Raw genomic sequence first — 24,010 nt, forward strand, 5'->3', positions numbered from 1 at the left:
ATTATTTGAAATAAATAATGGAAAAAGCATTATTCATGATAAAATTTCCTTGAATTCGTACACAAAATTTTACTTTATAAATGCAACGTTAAGGATTCAAATAAATTCAGTTTACTTAAATTTATATTATTTATTTTTAATTTTTATTATTCTTAATTGTTTTTAAATAATTATCTTTACTTTTATAACATTATTTAATTTTAAGTAATTCTATGTAAATTAATTTTTAGTTTATTTACTTTAATTAGTTTTGAATTGATTGCTATTTAGTGCAATCTTTTATTTAGCATTGGAAATTTTCGCACTTTTGCATTTTGTTTATATTTATAGTTTTATTGTTTACCGCCACGCTGTGAAAAATTATTTGTGATAGGAATATTTTGCACTCGAAAATTGCAAACATCTCGGTGCCCCTGTGGTTTTACCTTAACTTTTGGATTTTTGGGCTTCTGTGTTACATTTGTTTGTTGTTTGTTGTTATTGCTGGATATATGTAAATTGGCACATGTCGGAGAATATAATTGATAACTCAATTTACATTAGAGTGAAATTTTGCAATTCCCTTTGCGATTTTTCGAAAGTTACGTCACACGTCTTGTGCAAATGTACACGCGTGCATGTAAATATTTGTAGATGAAAGAAAATGTGTTTCATTTGATCATAGACAGATATATTTGCAAACATACAAACATATGTATATGTATAAATACGAATGTTGATGTAAGCAAGCGTTTCAAGTGGAAATGGATGCGTACGAAGAGTTGCAAGGATGTTGCAAATTTTATGAAGTGGATAGGAATATACTAATTTCAAAGAGAAATTTTGTTTATTGTAAAGCAAATTTCGTTAGTTGTTTTATTAAGGCCATAAAAATATGAAAAATATGGGCAAGTGTTTACCCTGAACAGGGTTTATTAAATTTATCAAGTTTGTAACACCCGGAGACCCGGAACAGAAAGACTCCAATCTAACCTAACAAACAAATATTACCAAAATATAAACCAAATTAACCTACCGTTTTCGGCACTTTCTTTTAGAAAGCGAGAAGAATCAATGAAGAATTTGGCTGCATATAATTAGAACCGTTTTAAGTACGAAAAATAGCTTTTATGACACACACTCATTGCTATACATCAAAAGTTTAAACGTTTTTTTCTTTCAGTTTAACCTAAAAACCGCTTGTGGGCAAACGTTGTTAATATAAACAAAATAAAGTCTATATAAATCATCAAACAGCCTACAAGGCAACACAGCAAGTGCATAAGACACGATAAACACTACCGATATACAATATGAACATCTAAACAATGTGCGCCGAAGTGATCGTGGGGTAAACAAATCATTAATAATAATAACAATAATAACAAAAAAGGCCTGTGTTGCCACACTAGCAAACACAAGCGCACACACGCTTACACTCACAAGCCGCACCGCAAACATGAAGGCGCGATAAAGAACACCTTGATAAGAAGGCGCCCAAAGTTTGTTTACATATCGGCGTGTGTTTTTTGCCAATATTTACAACAACAAAATAATAATGATAATGCTAAAAGCAAGTGGGCACCACCAATTTGCGGTGTGTGTGGTTATTTCCTGGTGATTGAGAAGTTTTACGATTTTTACGGTAAACTGTGGAACGAGTATCCTTACTACAGCCTCCAAAAGGGGTTTAAAAAATTTGTAAGTGAATTTCGTTGTTATTAAGATGATAAGGCAAATAAAGAGCAGTGTGTAGTAAAAAGTAAACAGCTTTGGGTACAATACATACCAACCACAAAAAACATATATGTTAAAAAATAAAAATAAAATAATTAACACTAAATAACATACAACGTACAGATATGCACAAATTTACGCACACGAGTATAGACAAACATAAAAAAGTTAATGTGAACAACGATATTTATACATATCATTGCTGAACTACTTACATGCGGCGAACAATTTGTAGCGTTGTTTAGCATGACTTGAGTTTTATGCAAATTCTATCTTTGAATTTAGTCGAATTGAAGTTGAATAGTGGTGGAGTGGTGGTGGTAGGATTGATTGGTGGTATTATATATGTTTACTGGGAGGATGAGAACTTTCAGCTTAACTGCAGATTACTTTGATTAGTTGATTTTTTTTTAATTTTTTTTTTAATTTTTTTTTTTTTTTCTTTTTTTTTTTTTTTTTTTGGTTTGTCACTTTATACAATTGTGTAGGTTGGATGTATATTTAAGTATATATGTATTGTAGTATACGTACAATATATTAATTTCAATATTGTGTGTAAACGTGTTTCAACTTTTTTTGGATTTTTTTTTTCAAATTTTGCTAGGTATTTTCATTGTTGGGGGGAAATGTGAACAAAAAAATTGTTGCCGGTTGTTTTGCTCGAATAGTAGTTTAGCGCGCCTAAAATGATAAATATTTACAAAAAGAAATAGATGAAACAAATTAAATTAAGTAACTTCAAAAATGTATTATATGCACTTAAGCTTAAATATAATATTTATACATATAAAACTACGAAATAGCAATTAGGGTTGTAAATATTGATTTGAATTGGTAATATTAGTAAGTATACATTATTGCTTAACAACTAAAACTAATATATGTATGTATGTTTGTTGATATATAATAGTAAACAAAAAGTCGGTGGTTGGCCGAAAGCATTTTCCAATTAGAAAAACAATTAGCACGTGAATAGTTTTTTTCGCTAAATTAATTAATGTAAAAAAGGTAAAAATATTTGAAGGTTGGCATACTACTCATTTGCACTTCAGTCATTTCATGGTTCACTTGGCTTGCATGCGAACTGCGTCTGGAGTGCAGATAAAATTTACTTTTCCAAAAATGCATTGCGATTATTTATCGGCATTTGTGGTTTTCGCTAGTGTTTTTAATTCAAGTAAACATAACACAACAAACTTCGTTTACTTCAAAATTTCAGCTGCGGATTTTTCCAAACACACTTAATAGTTAACAAAGTTCACAAAATGATTTTCAAATTCATACCCAGCAATGCGTTGCTGCAAATTAGTGTCATTATTGACGTAACAACGCGAAAGCAGCTAGACGAAGATTCTGCAGGTAATATCTGACCGCCCGCGCACATTAGCTAGACAGAAATTTTCCGACCTATCAACCAACCACCGACCAGGCGACAGCTGAAGCGCACAGAAGTTACTGCCAGAATGGCATGAAAACAAAAAATCGATAATGACTGACTTGCTAAGGTATTCGCACACTTCCATGCGCAACCCTGGAGCACCACCGCAAAAACGATATGTACGACCGACATTCATAAATGTACGTTTTGATTTGCTACACAATAACAAAATAAGCTTTTAATTAAACGCAAATAATGGACTGTAAAATTATAAACAATTGCGTTGCTCAGAAACTTTATGCGCTAACCAGCAGACTTGAGTAGGTTTTTCATATAAATGTACGTATGTATGTACTATGTAGCGCAGTGGAGCATTTTGCAAAAGCGCTTACATTTGTTTTTGATAAATATGCATTTGCTGGCTGTCTTTGATAATTTCCTACCTTATTAAATGTGTTGTAGATATTTATATGGTTGATTATTTTACTTTATATTTATTGATTTCACTCGTTTTTAAGTCAATAATATAACGGAACTTTTTTTGTTTACAGATTCACCACCAAAATCAGAACTTTTGTTCTTTGCACAACGCCACCAAGTTCGTACACACAAAAACAACTACAAGATTATAAGGGTGCTTACGCCGCTGCAGCGTAAAATAGCCCCGGTCGCTTTTTTTAATTTTTCGATTAGCAATTTTCACCGCACATAGCTTTTATTTACTTATATTATTCCGTGCAATGTTTATGATATCGCCACTGAGATGCGGAAATTTTTATAATTTGTTCACAAACACTTTTTTGTTTTCAAAGTATTCTTTTGTCTTAATTGCTGAAGTCTAAACGAGCCGCGATCCGTGCACACCTCTTTATTTATCCAACTTTCATATCGAATTGTCATCTGAAAGATACTATTCGCTACCAAATCATTCTTGCCGCCGAATACGATCCACAACTGTGCAAATTCCAATTAGTTGTTTTCTTCAATTTCATTTTGTATGCATTCGCACCAGGGACGCAATTCAACAAACAACAATACACATTGGAACACAAATTTTTATAAAATAATTTAAATAAATAAAAATATAAAGAAGTATTGTGTTTCACATTCACATTGAAAGTCTTCCATGTCGATAAAAAATAAAAAATATTGAAATACAAATAAAAATTTTAGCACTCACAAATAAATTATTCACATGCTTCACCCTGTTAGCTTCTGACTTGGCAATCAGCTGTTTAGCTGACACGCGCAAACAAATGTTTGACGTTTGCATTTACATTGCAGGTATTGCATTTAGCTATTACAATATTTCATAATTAAAACGAAAAAACACTAAAATGAAAGGCCACCCAACAAAAGAGGTTACTCACTTGATTCACGAAATCAAAATCGGGTATGCAGAGTTTAAGTATTTGTTGAAACATCATAAATTTGTTCTTTATTATGTTACAGCAATGTGGAAGGTTCTTACAACATTACGGCAAAGACGCTACAAGTATTTAAGAAAATCATAAATGGACAAAGATGGGCTAATGCAGAGTAAGTTTTACATTCATTCTTCGAACATGAAGACTTTAAAGTATTTGTACTCATTAGCGAACTCATGAATTTGGTGCGCACACAAGGCCACATACTACAATCCGCAATTCCACAAGAGACTGTAACAGCCAACATTGCACGACGCATACTTAAGTTGATACGCGAAGAATTCGATTTACTCAAAGCAAAGGTTGGTAACACAATAAATTAGTTCATTTCAGTGTATATAGCAAATCCATATAATTATTAGGTGCATCAATTCACGGATGATCAAGCTTCAATGTCCTTGCACAAGCTTGTTACACAAACGAGTAATGATGTTAGCGTTGATTATACTGAACCACAACAAGGATTGCGTGAAGCGCTCTTGGATCACCTGCAAGAAATGGAAACGGAGTTGGAGACAAGTTCAGAAAATATTTGCGCACAAGCTGAAGAGCACATACACTCTTCTGAGGTTATACTCACACTGGGGCACTCGCGTAGTGTTGAAAACTTTTTGAAACGTGCTGTTAAGAAGCGTCAATTTCTAACCATAATTATAGCTGAATGTGCGCCAGATTGTAGAGTGAGTTTACATACAGAAAAAATCCAAACTAGTTTCACAAAAAGTATATATTTAAAATTTTAGGGTCACAACTTGGCAGCTAGCTTGGCAACGGGAAATGTCGAAATAATTGTCATACCTGACTCCGCCATATTTGCAATGATGTCACGCGTCAACAAAGTCATAATTGGCACACATAGCGTGCTTGCAAATGGTGGTCTGCGTGCCGCTTGCGGTTCCTACACAGTAGCGCTGGCAGCTAAACATTACTCTGTGCCTGTTATAGTACTCTCACCCATGTACAAATTGTCACCGGTACATTTGTGTTCAATAGAACAGGACGCATTCAATTTAGTAGGCTGTGCGGAAGATGTTATTGAATATGATTCCTTAGCGTCGCATTCTGCCAAAGTTTACAGTCCTATATTTGACTATGTGCCGCCAGAGTTGGTGACACTGTTTATATCAAATATGTAAGTACAAGTGTTTAATATTACAGTTAAAAATAATGCAACATATTTTGTTTGCTTACAGTGGCGGCCATGCACCCTCGTATGTCTATCGACTTTTGACTGAACTATACAATCCTGAGGATTATGAGATGTAAAACAAAAATAGCGCTATTTTTATAAATTAACCACTAGAAATCCCTAGCCTTTGCTTAATTTTAAGCTTTCGCTAAACTAAAGCACAAATAAGTAAAATAGCAGAATAAAGAAAAGAAGAAAGCTGATTGTATTTCCAAAGTGTACATATGTGCTGTTGCTTTGAACCTGTAGCGCGCTATAGTTGGCACATTTAAATACCGCATTACACCGCGTTTGCTGTTTTTTATTTGCTTCGTCCAACGTCTAATCCAATTAGTGTGAGCAAACCACAAGATTATATTATTCGAACTCTGCCTGTCTACCCTCCGATATCCGGTTCAATTCCGTATGGAGGGCAAACTTTGAAATTAGTTTGTCGAACACCTTTTATTTTGCCGCACTGCGTTTCAGTACAATCGTCACATGTCAGTCAATCACATTTTCTTTTAATTATTCTTCAATGCAAATTATCACAGTTTTCAAAAGGCAAATGCCAATAAACAAACTTTGTGCAAGATAAAACAACGTCTGACGCTAAATATCATAATTTTTGTAATTATAACTAAGAATATAATAATAAAATAGTGCAAAACATTTGGTGTAAAATTGAAGAAAAAACGTATAAGTAAAAATTGAATTGTGTAAATAAAATGTGCTGTGTTAATTAGTTTTCTTTTATGCTGAAGTGAATTTTAAATTGTCGTAAAAACGTTAATTAACGGCTTATAAAGAGTTTTCTGTGTAGTTGTGGCAATAAACATACGTACATGAACGTACATGTTCTGTTGAGAACATTCTTATTTGGTTTTGAATGGTAATGAATCACCAAATTAATTGTAATTTTGGTTTAATAACTTTGTTGCAGAAGTGATCGGCGAACTTCTTTTTAAATAAACTGCAAAATTTTAAAAATATTATTTTCACATATGTATGTAAATGTTGTTAATTAAAGTTCAGCAGTGCAATTGGCGTTTTTTGCGTTTGAGTGCAAGAGCCAGTCGTGCATGGAAAAGCAATAAAAAAATAAAAGCACTTGAAAAAAGTTATGCGCTTGATTGGAGGTGCAACATATACATAGCTAAAGTGATTGTTGTATTAGCACGAAACTACCACCAGTTGGAAGAATACTAAGTTGAAAGTTCTTGATAGGGCAAAATCCGCGTGCGTACTCGTTAAGAATGTATGTATATCCGTCAGGTTCTCAAACGTCATTGACCAAACACCAAACCACCACTCTGAAAAGTTCTAAAGCAGTGCCACCAATATTTTTTATTTATTGATTATTAAGGAACATTGTTTACACAATCATATCTACCATATATGTACATATGTACATATATCTAGATTTGCCAAATTTATATGTTTACACATACACACATCTTTAAGAAAGCAACTCGTAAGCTTGAAATACTTTCATATGCTTCCTTTGAACATTCTTGCATGGAATATGGCGACTTCCGCTTAACAAGGCCAATAGCCGACCAAAATACAAACTGGCTACCAGAGTGGGGTGAAAAAGCAGACACGACTTTTGTTTACCGGCGCTACCACCACACACACGCTCGCAACACCCTTGCTGATGGACTGGGCAATAATTTAAATGTTTGTCTTGAAACGACGCAGGCACAATAAAATGTGTTGCGCCACTTTCAATACTTAAAGGTGCTTTGATTTTGTTTTCTTCTTTTGTTATTTGTTTTTATTGTTGTGCACAACTTTAATACCATGCTAATGGTGTTGGTGCCACAAAGCTAGTTGTCCTCCTTTGCAATTAGTATGTTTTGGTTGGTGCTTCGAAGCGGCTAGACGTCCATTCGGTGTCTTCATTGCGTGTGTATGTGCGTGCGTGCGTTGGTGTGGTAAAAAGGCAATAGAAATTATTGAAATATTAAATCAATCACGAAAGCTGGGCAATCAATTTTATGTGCAGAAATACGTTGTCTATCGAATTAATTGCAAATATGTGAGCCAATATAATTCACGGTAAGATCCAATACAATCTAGTTATGTAATCAATCAATTGTTTATGCGTTGCGTTGAGAACATCGGTTGGGTACAAGCATAGAATTGTAAGTGTTTAGAATATATGTAGGTACACATAAGTGAAACATATGTACATATATAAGAATATATGTATGTGTGTATATACCGCTTGATTTTTCCAATTTCATATCCGAAATAACGTCGAATCGCCAAATTGAATCTTATCGGTTTTATTATTGTGATCAGCAAGAGAAAATCCGTAGCCACTTTAGAAAAATGTACCAGTTATAGTGCTTCTTTTCTACATACGGATTCAGACTCGTTCCAGTTCGATTTAATATTCGTCGGAGCGGGGCCCACTAATATATTGACGACTCACTTCAGCAACCCTCAAACAATAAATCATTTTCAGTATTTGTTTGAAAATATCTTCCCTTCCTCAAAAATGAGATTGACAAGAGGAACCATGAAGTGAACTTCGGCTGCACTGAAGCTAAAATACCAACTGAATAGCAGCTAGATCCTATATCGATTCGATCTGAACAATTTCTTCAGAAATTCATTGGTAGATAAAAAAGTGCCGAGTTTCGTGAAGATACTTTAGCAAGCAATAAAGTTTTCCCCAAGGGTACTGCGTCGAAAACCTTCAGAACTGGGGTGTTTTCATCTATTCGTACTATGTCAATGGCGTCGTATATCTCGTACAGCTCATCGTTCCATCGACTGGAGCATTCGCCGTTGCAAATGCGCAAAGAACCATAAGTCTTCCACTGAACCTTTCTCTCAAAAACTGGTAACGCCGACTCATCAGATGTGGTTATTGTACATGCCTCTGCACCATATACATAGCAAGACTGGGGATGATGAATGACTTGTAGAATTTGGTCTCTGTTCGTCGAGACGACTTTATTTCTCAATTTCTTTCGAAGTTATGACTATCAACAGTGACGTGATAGCCAAGTCGCGAGTGCGACGATAATTAGATCGAGTTTCAAAGATTTTTAATTTGTCCCTACTTAGAAGAGCAGTATAACTTACAAACTGTATAGGAAAGATGTATTTAAAATCTTTATTCAGAAGCAGCACACGATATACAGACAAAATAGAATCTTAAGTATTTTTATTTATATTAGCATATAACTCTATAAAATCGGCTATGCTATCCGCATAAAAATGAGGCTGATTCTCCGCACTTGCTTGCCACATGTCCTCTATCGGTGTGTAGCCGCTCAATACAAGCAAGGTTTGGAAGCCACAATTCCGACCCATACCTACATCGACATCGAGAGAATCTCCAACAAACAGACAACGTTTGGGATCGTCCAATTTATAGACGTCCTTCAAAATTTCACCAAGCAAAACCGACGGTTTGCCAACTATTGTCGCCTCTCGTCCCGTTACGCGCTTAAGAACGAGGTACAAATCGTAAAAAGCTAAAAACAAACATTAAATCGACAAAATTAAGTGTCTTATATTTGTATATATTTCGTGTATGCGAAACGGACTTGGAATGAATGGACCTTTCTCCAGCTTAAGTGTCGGATCTGGAGCACCCAAAAGAAAATCACAATCTGTGTCTGCTAGATATCGCGTGGCCGCTGTCATTTGCACATAATTTAAATAGCAGTTGACGTCAAACAAAACAGCGCCCATTTTTTGTTCCGGTTCCGTGATTTTTGTCAAATTGGAAAGTCGAAAGCCTTCTTTGACGTCCTTAAGAAATGAAAAAGAATTGTAAGCGATACAAATTAACACATTGTTATAAAAAGCCTTAGTGTAGGTGAGAATATGTCAGTGAAGACTGTTTAGAAAAGGAATTTTATGAAACTCATTACATCTATACAGTTACATATGTGATTTCGAAAGCCTATGAACAACTTTCGCTGCTTGCCATCATTTTTTCTACAATATTTTCCGTACTTAGTTCTCCGAGCTTGTTTTCCACAGTTTTTCGTGCTTCTTTCCATCGGTGGCACTTGAAAAAAGTATGGTTTGCATCATCTAGCGGTTCGTCTCCGTAAATACATGCTGGCCTTTCTGTTTTTCCCATGTTGTACAGGTATTTTCGGAAATACCCGTGACCGGACAGCATTTGTGTTATGTAGTAATTTACCTCGCCGTGTTTTCTACTGTACCACATCTCTATATCTTTAATCAGTTTGGCGGTCCATCTTTGCTCTCCCTTGTCCACCGATCTTGCCAGAGTTCAAAAGTTTGCTTCCTCGCCTGTTGTCTTGTGGCCATGTGAACTTCTACTCCATCTTTCTTCCATAGCCAGAGAATCCTTTGCGAGAAGGTCTATTGGGATGACGCCGCTTATCACTTGCACTGCGGGTTCGGATACAGTGCAGTACGCCGAGGCAACTCTCAGGGCTGCTGTCCTCTGCACTTTAGCAAGCACTTTCCTTCTGTGTTCTACCCATATTTCGCTCCCGTATAATAGCAATGGCTGTGTTGTGTCCATAAGCAATTTCCTTCTGCTTGCAAGTGGGCCTCCGATGTTTGCCATAAGTCTTGATAACGAAATGGTTATATTGGCTGACTTTTTTGCGGCATGTTGTATTTGTAGCCCAGTACGCCCCAGTTTTTGGAACTTTCTTGCATCAAGATGTAGAAGGAGATAACAGGGTTCTAATTTGAGTACAACAATCTGACTGTCTTGTGAATGGAGTAGATGAACTTCGGGCACATGCCTCCCATATTCCACACATTTTAACTCTTCAAAGATTATATTTTCGGAATCTAGTAATGAGTTTCAGATGGAGACAGGTTTTAAATATGATGGCTTGTTTTGTTTCCCAGTGCCAAAATTATTTGTTCATCTATAGGGGCTATAACGGTGAGTGGTATTTTATACTTGGTTCAGTTATTACCTACCAAAGTCCTCACATCTACGCCTCCACGACGAAGCACATCATTACCATCGGCACTACATGTTGAGAATACCGGCTGCTTTATATTGCGCTTCTTTATATAGTACAACATGGACTTAGCTGGATGCATAATGTGGTTCTAGTTGAACGAAATAAACAAACAAATTTATTAGCCAACACCTGCACATATCCAAGACACAAGTTTTTCAACTAGTTCACTCTCTTTTCTACACTTCTTCGAACTCCTTGACAGGTGTTTATTATCCGCGCCGGAGGACGATGTGTCTCATACACAAATACAAACACACACATAACCAAAAACAGTGCGATTTACCGCTTGAAAATCCTTTACTCCGATACTGGTGAACTTATTCACATACTCTTCCTCTGGCCGCTCACTATTATTGGACACAAAATACACTCGCTTGCCATCATCCTTCAGCGCATTCACCGCTTCACCGGTCCTAGGCAGCGGAGACGCAATCATCCACATAACACCGTCACAATCACACAACACTACATCGAAGGAGTTGACGAACTCCTTCTGCTCCTCAGCCGAGAGCTTCAAAATATGCGGTACTTTGCAAGCAGACATGATCGTGCGACGATCCACTAGCAGTCCTATCTGGCTCAAACACTTTCACACTAAACTATTCTTCGCACAGTTCTATTTATTTATATACGAATGTATTTGCCGCACGTGGCTTTATAAATATTTAATTTACATGGTTATGCACTCTTATCTTTTATTTGAACAGCATTATAAATAAAAACTAATTCACAAAAAAACAGTAGTGCAGTGTCATCCACGTAAGCTGCCGTAATTGTAGAGTTAGAGTTAATCACTGTGGGGTCAGCCGTAAAGAGAATATATGACTTTCCCTTTAACTTATAATATTTATATATTTATTTAGTTAAGTTTATGAACATTAATTCTTACAGACTAATGAAGAATTAGGATTCAAATTTGAATTCTAAACTAAGTAGATAACTTAAACTAAAAAACAGAATTGAGGGTATTAATGAAGGATACCCTAGAGTGAGAAAAATCAAGAAGAACTTTATCGGAAATCTAGTTAAACTCACGCATAGCACGCTTGAGAGGAGCATATTCAGCAAATTTAGTACTTTCCTTTTTATAATAAAATGGGGAAATAGATCTGAGACAACGAAGAGGAGTAATGAAGTTAATTTTCCTTAATAAATAGGGACCATTAATTACATTGAAACAAAGGCAGAGGACAGACCGTCGATTTTCCAGTAATTTAAGATGTAAAAGCAATAAACGAGATGTATACGATGGTATTGGCTCAACAAATTTTAAGGAGCGGAGAGCTAATTTACGAAAAATCTTTTGAACACGCTCGATCCTATTAATTGACGAAATGCAATACAGTCTCCAAATGAACACTGCGTACTCCATAATGGACCGAACAAAACATGTAAACAGTAATTTTAACGTGTAGGGGTCGGAAAAATTTAAAGCATTTCGACGGACAAAGCCGAGCACAGCGAATGATTTAGAAGTGATATAGTTTATGTGATTACTGAAAGAAAATCTGTTGTCAAAGATTACCCCAAGATCTTTGATTTCCGTAACGCATTTTAGAACACAATTAGAAATATTGAAGTTAAGATACTACGTCCCCTACCATAAGAGATCTGAGAACATTTACCTAGATTCAGGAAAAGCTTCGATTTCAGGCACCTTTCATTAAAAGTATCAATATCACATTGAAGTTTGAATACATCTTGTGAGTTTTTGATTATTGCGAAAATTTTTAAGTCATCTGCATATAACAAAAAGTTAGCAAAAGAGAAGCAACAGGAAATGTCATTGATAAATAGTCCAAAGAGAAGTGGACCCAAGACGCTTCGTCTATTGTTCAGATATGATTTAATCCACTGCAAGAAGACAGAGTGTAACCCTAAAGATGACAGTTTTTTAATTAGAATATTGTGTGAAACTTTATCAAAGGCTTTAGAGAAATCTATGTAGACACAATCTACTTGAAATCCAGCGAAGAATGCAGACATGCAATAATCGCTAAAAACCGCTAAATTTGACACAGTGGAGCGCCCAGAGACAAACCCATGCTGATTGACGTTAATTATTGATTGAACTAATTTATTTTGAACAGAACACTCAAAAATTTTCGAAATAGTAGAAAGTTTAGAAATAGGCCTGTAATTGGAGACTACATCCTTTCTACCGCTGAATGCTTTCGTCCGCTGAATAGCTCGGTCGGCAATCCATCGGCCCCGCCGCTTTGTTGTTCTTTAGGCGGGTAATTGCTATTCGAACTTCTTCATGGTCGGGTAATGGAACGTCTGCTCCATCGTCATCGATTGGGGAATCGGGTTCGCCTTCTCCTGGCGTTGTGCATTCACTGCCATTCAGCAGGCTGGAGAAGTGTTCCCTCCATAATGTGAGTATGCTCTGGGCATCGGTGACTAGATCACCTTTGGGGGTTCTACAAGAGTATGCTCCGGTTTTGAAACCTTCTGTAAGCCGCCGCATTTTTTCGTAGAATTTTCGAGTATTACCCCTGTCGGCCAGCTTATCAAGCTCTTCGTACTCACGCATTGCGGCCTCTTCCTTTTTCTGTCTGCAAATGCGTCTCGCTTCCCTCTTCAACTCTCGGTATCTATCCCATCCAGCACGTGTTCTGGTCGATCGTAACGTTGTGAGGAAGGCAGTCTGTTTTCTCTCCGCTTCGACACGGCACTCTTCTTCGTACCAGCTGTTCTTTTTCACTTTCCGAAAACCATTGGTTTCGGTTGCAGCTGTACGTAAGGAGTTTGAAATGCCGTCCCACAGCTCCCTTATACCGAGTTGTTGACGAGTGCTCTCAGAGAGCAGGAGTGCAAGCCGAGTAGTAAATCGTTCGGCTGTCTGTTGTGATTGCAACTTCTCGACGTCGAACCTTCCTTGTGTTTGTTGACGTGCGTTTTTTGCTGCACAGAGGCGGGTGCGAATCTTGGCTGCAACAAGATAGTGGTACGAGTCGATGTTAGGACCGCGGAGCGTACGCACGTCTAGAACACTGAACACATATTCGATGATTTGGCTGGCTAATAAGCTTCATCGAGTAATATTTCCAGTTTCTCATATTCAAACTTTTTCGTCCCGCCAATCCGTATCAATAGAGAATAGCTGGGGCATGTTCACCGTCAATTTGCACAGCAGCTTTCCATTCCATGCTCGGACTATTAGAACAAAGGAATGTTAAACAAGTTATGTTATACACCACCAACACCAACCGTTCGGTCGGCTACCAATGGGTCTCTCACTGGGCCTATTCCAACGCCGCGGCCAATCAAGGCCACTGCATCGCCCACGGCTTCTAGTAGTGACTCTCGAGCAGCCACATCAACACCATCCCCACCAGCCGAACCGCATCGCATCCGATGACCTTTGGGTAGCCGGAAACACCGTCTAAAGCACTGTGTACTTTTTAAAGGGTTGTCACCGACACAACGCCAGCGAGTCGCCCAGGCACATGAGCACTGCTTCAATTGTCTGTCGTATATGCATGTGAGGTAGGAGTGTTCTTCAGGGGCCTTATGCCACACGTGTGACAGACCACATTACACGATTCCTCACCATAAGTCGGCCAGCTGCTTCAAGTATGAGTAGATCAAGGCAAACCAACCGGGCGGTTAAGTGACAAACTGCGCGAATATAGTTATGTGCATACCCAATATACTATATGAAAGTTTAGTTTCGGGTATATACACAATTTTTAAATTAATAAATATTGGATCAAGTTTTAAGGATCTTCAATTTATTGAATTTTCCACTGATTAGAATACCAGAATAACTTATAAGCTATATAGGAAAGTTGCACTTACAAATTTAATTCAGAAGGAACACCTAATTGTACATACAAAATAGAGTCTTAAGCATTTTTACTTATATTAGCATATAATTCTATAAAATCTACTATGCTATCCGCATAAAAATGAGGCTGATTCTCCGCACTTGCTTGCCACATGTCCTCTATGGGTGTACAGCCGCTCAAAACGAGCAAGGTTCGGAAGCCACAATTCAGACCGAAACGTATGTCGTGCGTCAGGGAATCTCCAACAAACAGACAACGTTTGGGATCGGCCAATTTATAGACGTCCTTCAAAATTTCACCAAGCAAAACCGCCGGTTTGCCAACTATAGTCGCCTCTCGTCCCGTTACACGCTTAAGAATGAGGTACAAATCGTGAAAAGCTAAAAACAAACATAAAATCATGAAAATTAAGTGTCTTATATTTGTATATATTTCGTTTGTGCGAAACGGACTTGGACGCATTAGACCTGTCTCCAGCTTAAGTGTGGGATCAATAGCACCCACAAGAAAATCACAATCTTTGTCTGCTAGATATCGCGTGGCCGCTGTCATTTGCACATAATTTAAATCGCAGTTGACGTCAAACAAAACAGCACCCATTTTTTGTTCCGGTTCCGTGATTTTTTTCAAATTGGAAAGTCGAACGCCTTCTTTAACGTCCTTAAGGAATGAAAAAGAATTGAAAGTAATACAAATTAACAAAATAATTTAAAAAGTCTCAGAATTTTTATGAAAAATATAGTTTAGGTGAGAATATGTCAGTGAAGGCTGTTTAGAACAGGAATTTTAAGAAACACATTACATCTATACAGTTATGTGATTTCGAAAGCCTATGAACAAATAATTTTGGTAATAAATTTATACGAAGTTTTGGAGTAAGTCTGTTCGTTTCGATTTAGGAAATCAAAATGAGTATAAATCAGGTATCAGGTATAAACTCCGAAAAATGTATTGCGTCACTAAACACCACAAGTTTAAAAAAAAATGTTTAGTTTGTAGTTTTCTAAATAAATTTGAGAAAATATATCAGAAATTAAAAGACTCTCTGATAATAAACTTTCTGGAACTCAAGATGTAGAATTAGATAACAGGGTGCTAATTTGAGTACAACAATCTGACTGTCTTGTGAATGGAGTAGATGAACTTCGGGCAAATGCCTCCCATATTCTACACATGTACTATATTTTAACTCTTCAAAGATTATATTTTCGGAATCTAGCAATGAGTTTCAGATGGAGACAGGTTTTAAATACGTTAACAATTTACAGATGGGCTGTTTCCCAGTGCCAAAATTATTTGTTCATCCATAGGGGCTATAACGGGGAGTGGTATTTTATACTTGGTTCAGTTATTACCTACCAAAGTCCTCACATCTACGCCTCCACGACGAAGCACATCATTACTATTGGCACTACATGTTGAGAATACCGGCTGCTTTATATTGTGCTTCTTTATATAGTACAACATGGACTTAGCTGGATGCATAATGTGGTTCTAGTTGAACGAAATAAACAAACAAATGTATTAGCCAACACCTGCACATATCCAAGAAACAAGTTCTTCAACTAGATCACTCTCTTTTCTACACTTCTTCGAACTCCTTGACAGCTGTTTATTATCCGCGCCGGAGGACGATGTGTCTCATACACAAATACAAACACACACATTCAAAAACAGCGCGTTTTACCGCTTGAAAATCCTTCACTCCGATACTGGTGAAATTATTCACATACTCTTCCTCTGGCCGCTCACTGTTATTGGACACGAAGAACACCCGCTTGCCATCATCCTTCAGCGCATTCACCGCTTCACCCGTCCTAGGCAGCGGAGACGAAATCATCCACATAACACCGTCACAATCACACATCACCACATCGAAGGAGTTGACGAACTCCCTTTGCTCCTCAGCCGAGAGCTTCAAAATATGCGGTACTTTGCGAGCAGACATAATCGTGTGACAATCCACTAACTGACTTGTCTGGCTCAAACACTTTCACACTAAACTATTCTTCGCAGAGTTCTACTTATTTATATACGAATGAATTTGCTGCACGTGGTTTTATAAATATTTATTTTACATGGTTATGCACTCTTATCTTTTATTTGAACAGCATTATAAATAATAACTAGTTCACAAAAAAACAGTAGTGCAGTGTCATCCACATAGGCTGCCGTAATTGTGAAGTTAGAGTTAATCACTGTGGGGTCAGCAGTAAAGGGAAATATTAGGTCTAATTGTCAGACCTTGTCAAACGCTTAACGGATAGCAAGGAAAACTACAGAATAGTATTTACAATTTTCCGTGGCATCCGTTAGAAAGTGTTCCACTCGGTCGCTTTGCTCAATTGTGCTTAGAAACTTTCTGAAGCTAAACTGGTGATCTGGGGTGATTTGCCTCTCCTCCAGCTTATGAGTGCACTTAATAGCGTATCTAATATGGCTTTAATGAAATAATTTATATACTGCACAAGTTAATTGACGCAGTAAAAAAGTTTACTTTTGCAAAAACTGCTAATATTATTATTATTATTTGGGAAAAACACGTGAACTAGTACTACTCATCTGAAGCTATAACATTTTCCCACTCGTTGTCGGAAAATAATGAATCAAGTCAATTTGATACCCCGTCCTGATATGAACTATGTATATTCCTGTGAGCGCGTTCCGCATCGACCCCAACAAATGTAAGTCAGAACGGCCAAGGTCATATGGCATTCAATTTCAGTGCTTTTGCATATACTCGCATCCGGCTACTTTTAAACGTTCTGAAATGGGTAACTCCCAAAGATTTTCTAATGTTGGCTTCCACCAAATACGATGACTTTCTGATTGATATACGGATATACAGAAAAAGATGCATACGGACAGTAGCTTCCAACGCGGACTATTGTTATGAAATATTAATCAAGTTATGCCATCAAGCTGCATGAATATAATAATAATATTTCACAGGCTTCTCTTGAAAACAACTTTACTCCATTAAGGGAGTTCTGCATTGACCGAAACAAATGGTAGTCCGATGGTGCATGATCAGGGCTATATGGTGGGTACATCAAAATTTCCCAGCCAGCTCTACCAGCTTTTGCCGAGCCATCAAAAATGTGTGTGCTCTAGCGTTGTCCTGATGGAAGGCGAAGTCCTTTCTTTTGATTAGTTCTGGCCGTTTTTTTCGACTGCCTGCTTCAATCTCATCAGTTGTTGACAGTAAAATTTGGAATCAATTGTTCGACCAGGCTGGATCAGCTCATAGTGGATGAATCCTTTCCAATCCCACGAAACACTCAGCATAACAATTCGAGGCGTCGATCCTGGCTTTGCGACCATTTGTTGAGCTTCACCACACTTGGACCATTCGCCCATTTTTGTCGTATTTGATCCACTTTTCGTCTCCTGTTACCATTCGCTTCAGAAATGCTTCGATTTCATTTCGTTTCAGCAAAGATTCGAAGATGTTAATTTGGTTCATTAAATTTTTCACAGTCAATTCATGTGGTAGCCAAACTTCGAACTTCTTTTTGTAGCGAGCCTTTTTTAAATGGTTGAAAACCGTTTGATGTTGAAGGTTAAGTTCCTTAGCGATGTCATGGCAGCTTATGTGACAGTCGTCTTTAATCTTTTCCATAATTTCATCGACTTTTTCAACGATAGGTCGACCAGAGCGAAGTGCATCTTTCACATCGAAATTTCCTGAACGGAAGCGAGCGAACAATTGTGGTGCTACACGAACTGATACAGTATTGTATTGTCTCCATAAACTTCACAAATTTCATTCGTTTTTCCCCTTTTTTATAAAAGAATTTCAAATTATAGCGAATTTCTTCATTACTTTCACTCATCTTTGAACAGCTTTTTTAAACTTCCCCGAATTTTTTTTTTTAAATGAAGCTTAAAATCTCACCTATCCAAGACTTTATCGTATGGCATAATGTGATTGGTAGCACTGGAAATATACGACTGCAACGACGTCTATTGACAAAATACGAAAAGACTTTTTCGACTACCCAATATAATCATTTACTTTCGGGTAGCTACACACTTTTTAAATTAATAAAGCTTGGATCGAGTTTTAAGGATAATTAATTTATTGAAGTTTCCACTGATTAGAATACCAGAAAAACTTATAAACTATATAGGAAAGTTGCACTTACAAATTTAATTCAGTTTATGTGTTCCTTCATAGTATACATAAAAATAGAGTCTTAAGTATTTTTACTTATATTAGCATATAATTCTATAAAATCTACTATGCTATCCGCGTAAAAATGAGGCTGATTTTCCGCACTTGCTTGCCACATGTCCTCTATGGGTGTACAGCCGCTCAAAACGAGCAAGGTTTGGAAGCCACAATTCAGACCGAAACGTATGTCGTGCGTCAGAGAATCGCCAACAAAGAGACAACGCTTGGGATCGGCCAATTTATAGACGTCCTTCAAAGTTTCACCAAGCAAAACCGCCGGTTTGCTTACGATTGTCGGCTCGCGTCCTGAGAACCGCTTAAGAGTGTCAAGGAAATCGCAAAATCCTAAAGACAAATATAAAATCGGTGTAATTATATGTGCGTTTGTGGGTGTGAAACATACCTGGTAAGGTTAGATCTGCCGTTATCGGTAATAACCAATCTGTACCACCGGCAATAAAATGACAGTCTTTATCTGCAAGATATCTCGTGGCCGCTGCTATTTGCGCATAAGTCAGATTCAAATTGGTATCATACAAAACCGCGCCCATTTTTTGTTCCGGTCTTGTGATTTTATCCAAAGTGGCGATTTCAACATCCTCCTTAGTGACCTTAAATAATGAAAAAGAGTCGAAGGTTATACAAATTATGACAATAAATTCAAAAATTCTCAGAATTTTTATTCACTCAAATAGAGTTAAGGCAAGAATATGTCAAAACAGGGCCTACGAGTAATAGGTCTGACTGGTGATTTAATGTTATGAAACTCATTAAATCTATGCATTTATGTATGTGTCTTTAGAAGAGTATGAACATATACAAAATAAATGAGTATGAACATATATGTATATATATATATATAGTATATCGGTACCTAAAATGCAAAACAACGTATCATCAACAAATTGAAAATTATTGTCAAGTAATAACCAATATATGGTATAACCATTTTATAACGAAAACTCAAATTTTGTTTCAATGTTTGTGGTTTCTATTACATCGTTTTTCCTTCGTCTGTAACAAAATGAAAAGTGATGTTACGTAATTTTGCATTTTAGGTGACGAATGTAGATCATTTGGAGGTTTTCAAATATACTTACATATATCTTTGCAAAAATATACGTTCAATTCTTGTGAAAAAATAGTTATTATGCATTCTTTGAATGTCTTCGATAAAGACTCTCTGGCAATACTCTTTTTAAGAATTACTTATTCCATAAAGCTTCTACCTAGGTTGTTTCGGAGAAAGCTAATGACGTAACAGTATTTATTTGGTCCCGAACCAGGATCCGACAATCTAACTTTCATGTGAATGAACCAAATGAGCTTCGGCACACGCCTCCCATATTCTACAAAAAGTAATGCAACGCTTTCAGGATTCTATTTTACGCGCTAAAGATACACATAGATACATTGTGCCAAAAAATTGGCCGGAAATTGTAAATAAAATTAAAAATATATTAATTATTCATCAATATTTATTTTCTTGCCTTCAAAATAATCCCCAACAGATGTAATACACTTATGCCAACGATTCTTCCAGTCCTCGAAACATTTTTCATAACACTCTTTGTGTTGGTTTCAGCTCCTACCAACCATTTTGTTTTATCACTGTGATCGAGGTTCCACGGAGCGTCAATTTCAGTTGGGGGAACAAAAAAAAAATCCACCGAGCGAAATCTGGTGAATGCGGTGGTAAATCGATGGTAGGTATTCATTACGTTTTTGGGTTTAAATTCGGTCACAGTCATGGCTCAATGCGATGATGCATTATCATCCTGTAAAATCCATGAATTGTTCTTCCACGATTCCGGGCATTTTCGACGGACCGTTTGTCCCTCCGGAACAAATTCATGATGCACCAAACAACGAATATCGAAAAACAGTGAGTATACCCATGATTGTTGAGCGATTTTGGCGTGCTTTTTGTTTTCCGCTCGTTTTTCCCCTTCATTCCGATGATTGTTTACTTATTTGCATGCCAAAATCATAAACCCTTGTCCCATCGGCAGTTAGAATCCTCTCCATGAATGTGGGTTCGGAATTCGCCCGAAGAAGCATGTCCAAAGAGACCTGTTTACGATACTCTGTTTGAAAAAAATCATCGGACGAGTCGAGCAAGAACGCGACCACCAAGCTCATTCCAACGAACTCGTGAGAGATATTGAGCTCTCTTGTCATCTATCTAAGGGTTTTCAAGCACCATATCCTTCACTTTTTTAATATTTTCATTAGTTGAAGAGGTCGTAGATAGTCTAGAACGAAGCATGTCTTCAATGATCTCTCGACCGCCATTGAAGGCATTGTACCACTCGTATGCTTACGTTTTTGATAAAACTGAATCAACGTAAGCCTTTTCCATCATTTGCAACGATTCCACACACAAAATTTGGTTAGAAATACAAAATTTTAGACAAATTCTTTGTTCGATATTTTTATCCTTTGTAAAAATCGCAACGTACTACTGAGGTGTGCCGACTTAAGCAGCTGTCGTAAACAAACTGGTTGACAGAACGCGGTCATATAGACACTTTTCTATAAACCTACATATATAATAATGATAAAAATAGCCTAGCGCCATTGGTATTTCATAGTCATAACATGGCATTGTTCCCACTTTGAAATAACTGCCTATATGTATGTATGTATATTAAATATGCGTCATGGTAGCTTTACATCTTCTTCTTCTTTATTGGCGTAGACGCCGCTTACGCGCTTATTTACTCAATTTTGTGAAACTCTGAAGAGAGCCCTATTAGTGATGTTTACATCTTGATTATACGGCGTTAAAAGTGCGGTAAGACAAATCTTTATCAAATACCGGAAATTTCATGAAACAACTAAAGGTATACAATTCTTCGGTGTTTGGTAAGTAGGTCGATCTTTCTTCTTTATCAACATGAAGTGTGATTGTTAGCCAAAGAATGACAGTAAATAAGAAAATAATTCAGTTTTGTTGATTGAATATTCTTAATACCTACATACCAAAGTCCTCACGTCTACGCCTCCACGACGAAGCGTTTCATTACCGTGTGCACTGCATAAAGAGAAAACCGGCTGCTTTATATTATGCTTCTTTATATAGTACAACATGGACTTTACTGGATGTATAATGTCATTCTAGTTGAAGTAAAGAAAAAAGCAATTTATTAGCAAAAATATGTACATATCCAAGAAAAAGGGTTTTCAACTAAATCACTGAGTTTTGACATTTTTCCCATTAAATCATAAATTTATCTTGAACTCGGGCACCAAACCAGGTGTTTATTATCCTCGCCGGAGGACGATATGTCTCACACAAAAAACAGAAACTACACACATCCAAAAACAGTGCGATTTACCGCTTGAAAATCCTTCACTCCGATATTGGTAAACTTATTGACGTACTCTTCATCCAAGCGCACACTGTTATTGGACACAAAAAACACTCGCTTGCCATCATCCTTCAGCGCATTCACCGCTTCACCCGTCCTAGGCAGCGGTGCCGCAATCATCCACATAACACCGTCACAATCACACAACACTACATCGAAGGAGTTGACGAACTCCTTCTGCTCCTCAGCTGAGAGCTTCAAAATATGGGATACTTTGCGGGCAGACATGATCGTGCGGCGATTCACTAACAGACTTGTCTGGCTCAAACACTTTCACACTAAACTATTCTTCGCCCAGTTCTATTTATTTATATGTATACGAGTGTATTTGCCGCACGTGGCTTTATAAATATTTATTTTACATGGTTATGCACTCTTATCTTTTATTTGAACAGCATTATAAATAAAGACTACTTCACAAAAATATTATATATTTCTGTATAGAATCTCAAATTCAAATTAGACCCGTAATTGTCTACTATACGACGATGACAGTAGTGCAGTGTCATCCACATAGGCAGCCGTAATTGTGAAGTTAGAGTTAATCACTGGGCGATCAGCCGTAAATAGAATATATGACTTTAGCAACAGGTAGTAAGGCGTCGGCAGTTTTCCCTTTAACATATATATTAGGTCTACGTACCAGACCTCGTCAAACGTTTGACAGACAGCAAGGAAGACTGCAGAATAAACCATTTAACTATCTGAACCCAAACTGATGATCCGGTGTGAGTTGTCTCCCCTACAGCAATAACATTCTTTCAAATATTTTCGAAATTATAACCTGTAATCTAATCGGTCGAAAGGAATTGACCTGATTCCCCGATTTACCAGACTTTCGAGTCAAATTTATCTCAGCACATTTACACTGAGCAGAGAACAGAGTCTGAGCATACGATTAAAGAGCTTGACGATCATGCTGATTGCGTCTCCTTGAAGCGCTTTTGAGGGCTACTGCATTAATTCTGACGATTTTTTGTTTGTCAACGCTTTGATCTTCTCATGCTGATTAAGTTTGTAACAAATAGATACATACATACATATGTGACTTTATTTTTATGTTGGTAATCACTATGTGCATATGAACATATGTATGTATGTATGTATAAACTGATTTGGGTTAAATCGAATAGTTATCCCGCAAATATGAAATAAAACATTGTGTAAAATATAACGAAATTGATTTCGAAAATATTTAACTTTATATAAACGATATTTTTCTTTAAACTAAATCTTTATTTATTTCGGAGGTCCATGAAGGTTATCGATTTAAACGGGATCGTATTTGGTGCTTACTGCAGCGCGCGGGATTGGTGTCGCAAACGAATGTATATAAAATTGACGACAAGATCAACGGCGATCCAATTGAAGTATGTACATATACATATGTATATGCGGTAGCAGCGGGCCGGCTGATGACGACGGGGCGCAGTGTGTCAGCAAATGTGTGTATGGCGAATGTTGATGCGTTGTTGGGCGAACTGCAGGTGACGAATTGTGTAAACGAATCGTGTGAGCTTTTCCGTTGTCCATTACTTTTGTTGGTTGGGTTGGGATACAGCTGTTGTGTATTGTGTTGTAGTGTCAGCAGCTGTGGTGAATTAAGCTGTTTTATTAGGGTGCGCCAGTTTTCCCAGGTAAAGTGGGGGGAGTCTTAACTCATTTAAACACATGCATTTCTTCAGAGTAAAAATGTATTCTGTTCAAACTGTCAACAAGGAACACTTTTTGAGTGTTCGTAAAAACAGACTAGCATTATGGGTTTAGTTTTTGTATCACTATATTGCACCGTCTGCACTGATTGGACCTTATCAGTGTGGCTTTAGGCCTGGAAAATCAACAACCGACCAGATATACACCATGCACAAAATCTTGGAAAAGACCCGTGGTAAGAGAATCGACACACACCATTACAAAGCTGCTTTTGGCAGCACGAAAAGCGGCTGCCTTTATGCCGCGATGTCTGAATTTAGTATCCCCGCAGAACTAAT

The 24,010-nt window shown here is 37.1% G+C and overlaps 6 protein-coding genes and 1 long non-coding RNA gene across 17 annotated transcripts in view; 3 read left to right on the forward strand and 4 right to left on the reverse strand.

Annotated features, from left to right (window-relative positions):
• LOC126758071 (double-stranded RNA-specific editase Adar) overlaps positions 1–4,018 on the reverse strand; it is a 183,206-nt gene extending 179,188 nt beyond the window's left edge. For 2 of the 6 annotated variants that reach the window (XM_050472093.1, XM_050472088.1), the window contains exons 1-2: positions 3,538–4,017; positions 1,932–2,397 (exon numbers count right to left, since the gene is read on the reverse strand). In XM_050472093.1, coding sequence (XP_050328050.1) covers positions 1,932–1,964 — 33 coding nt within the window. In that variant the 5' untranslated portion in view covers positions 1,965–2,397; positions 3,538–4,017. Of the gene's footprint in view, positions 1–1,931; positions 2,398–2,922; positions 2,945–3,000; positions 3,181–3,213; positions 3,502–3,537 lie in introns of those variants that run through there. The other 4 variants (XM_050472089.1, XM_050472091.1, XM_050472090.1 and 1 more) reach the window with 4 other exon arrangements.
• The window catches only part of LOC126758095 (uncharacterized), a 317,225-nt gene that overhangs the window by 174,777 nt on the left and 118,438 nt on the right, over positions 1–24,010 (forward strand). The window lies entirely within an intron of this gene.
• Positions 4,372–5,931, forward strand: LOC126758078 (translation initiation factor eIF-2B subunit beta). Its single transcript, XM_050472102.1, has 6 exons — positions 4,372–4,487; positions 4,547–4,633; positions 4,691–4,823; positions 4,884–5,201; positions 5,265–5,653; positions 5,715–5,931. Exons 1-6 carry the CDS (start codon positions 4,432–4,434, stop codon positions 5,785–5,787), a joined length of 1,056 nt encoding a protein of 351 aa, XP_050328059.1. The 5' UTR covers positions 4,372–4,431; the 3' UTR covers positions 5,788–5,931.
• LOC126758069 (uncharacterized) overlaps positions 6,500–24,010 on the forward strand; it is a 47,744-nt gene continuing 30,233 nt past the window's right edge. For 2 of the 5 annotated variants that reach the window (XM_050472081.1, XM_050472086.1), the window contains exon 1: positions 6,564–6,581. In XM_050472081.1, coding sequence (XP_050328038.1) covers positions 6,579–6,581 — 3 coding nt within the window. In that variant the 5' untranslated portion in view covers positions 6,564–6,578. Of the gene's footprint in view, positions 6,582–7,734; positions 7,751–24,010 lie in introns of those variants that run through there. The other 3 variants (XM_050472082.1, XM_050472085.1, XM_050472083.1) reach the window with 3 other exon arrangements.
• On the reverse strand, positions 8,797–11,247 carry LOC126758084 (glycerol-3-phosphate phosphatase-like). Of its 2 annotated transcripts, XM_050472110.1 has the most exons (4): positions 10,958–11,247; positions 10,628–10,762; positions 9,256–9,463; positions 8,797–9,183 (listed from the first exon to the last, which is right to left on the reverse strand). In XM_050472110.1, exons 1-4 carry the CDS (start codon positions 11,216–11,218, stop codon positions 8,861–8,863), a joined length of 927 nt encoding a protein of 308 aa, XP_050328067.1. In that variant the 5' UTR covers positions 11,219–11,247; the 3' UTR covers positions 8,797–8,860. The 2 variants fall into 2 exon arrangements, with proteins under 2 accessions (XP_050328067.1, XP_050328069.1); XM_050472112.1 differs by lacking the exon at positions 10,628–10,762.
• On the reverse strand, positions 14,390–16,468 carry LOC126758083 (uncharacterized). Its single transcript, XM_050472109.1, has 4 exons — positions 16,156–16,468; positions 15,828–15,962; positions 14,921–15,128; positions 14,390–14,848 (listed from the first exon to the last, which is right to left on the reverse strand). Exons 1-4 carry the CDS (start codon positions 16,414–16,416, stop codon positions 14,526–14,528), a joined length of 927 nt encoding a protein of 308 aa, XP_050328066.1. The 5' UTR covers positions 16,417–16,468; the 3' UTR covers positions 14,390–14,525.
• LOC126758080 (uncharacterized) lies at positions 18,528–22,309 on the reverse strand. The gene is made up of 4 exons (XM_050472106.1): positions 21,987–22,309; positions 21,631–21,765; positions 19,049–19,256; positions 18,528–18,990 (listed from the first exon to the last, which is right to left on the reverse strand). The coding sequence occupies exons 1-4, from the start codon at positions 22,245–22,247 to the stop codon at positions 18,668–18,670; spliced, it is 927 nt and encodes a 308-aa protein (XP_050328063.1). The 5' UTR covers positions 22,248–22,309; the 3' UTR covers positions 18,528–18,667.

This window comes from Bactrocera neohumeralis, chromosome 5 (genome assembly GCF_024586455.1).
Source record: "Bactrocera neohumeralis isolate Rockhampton chromosome 5, APGP_CSIRO_Bneo_wtdbg2-racon-allhic-juicebox.fasta_v2, whole genome shotgun sequence".
Classification (NCBI taxonomy): domain Eukaryota; kingdom Metazoa; phylum Arthropoda; class Insecta; order Diptera; family Tephritidae; genus Bactrocera; species Bactrocera neohumeralis.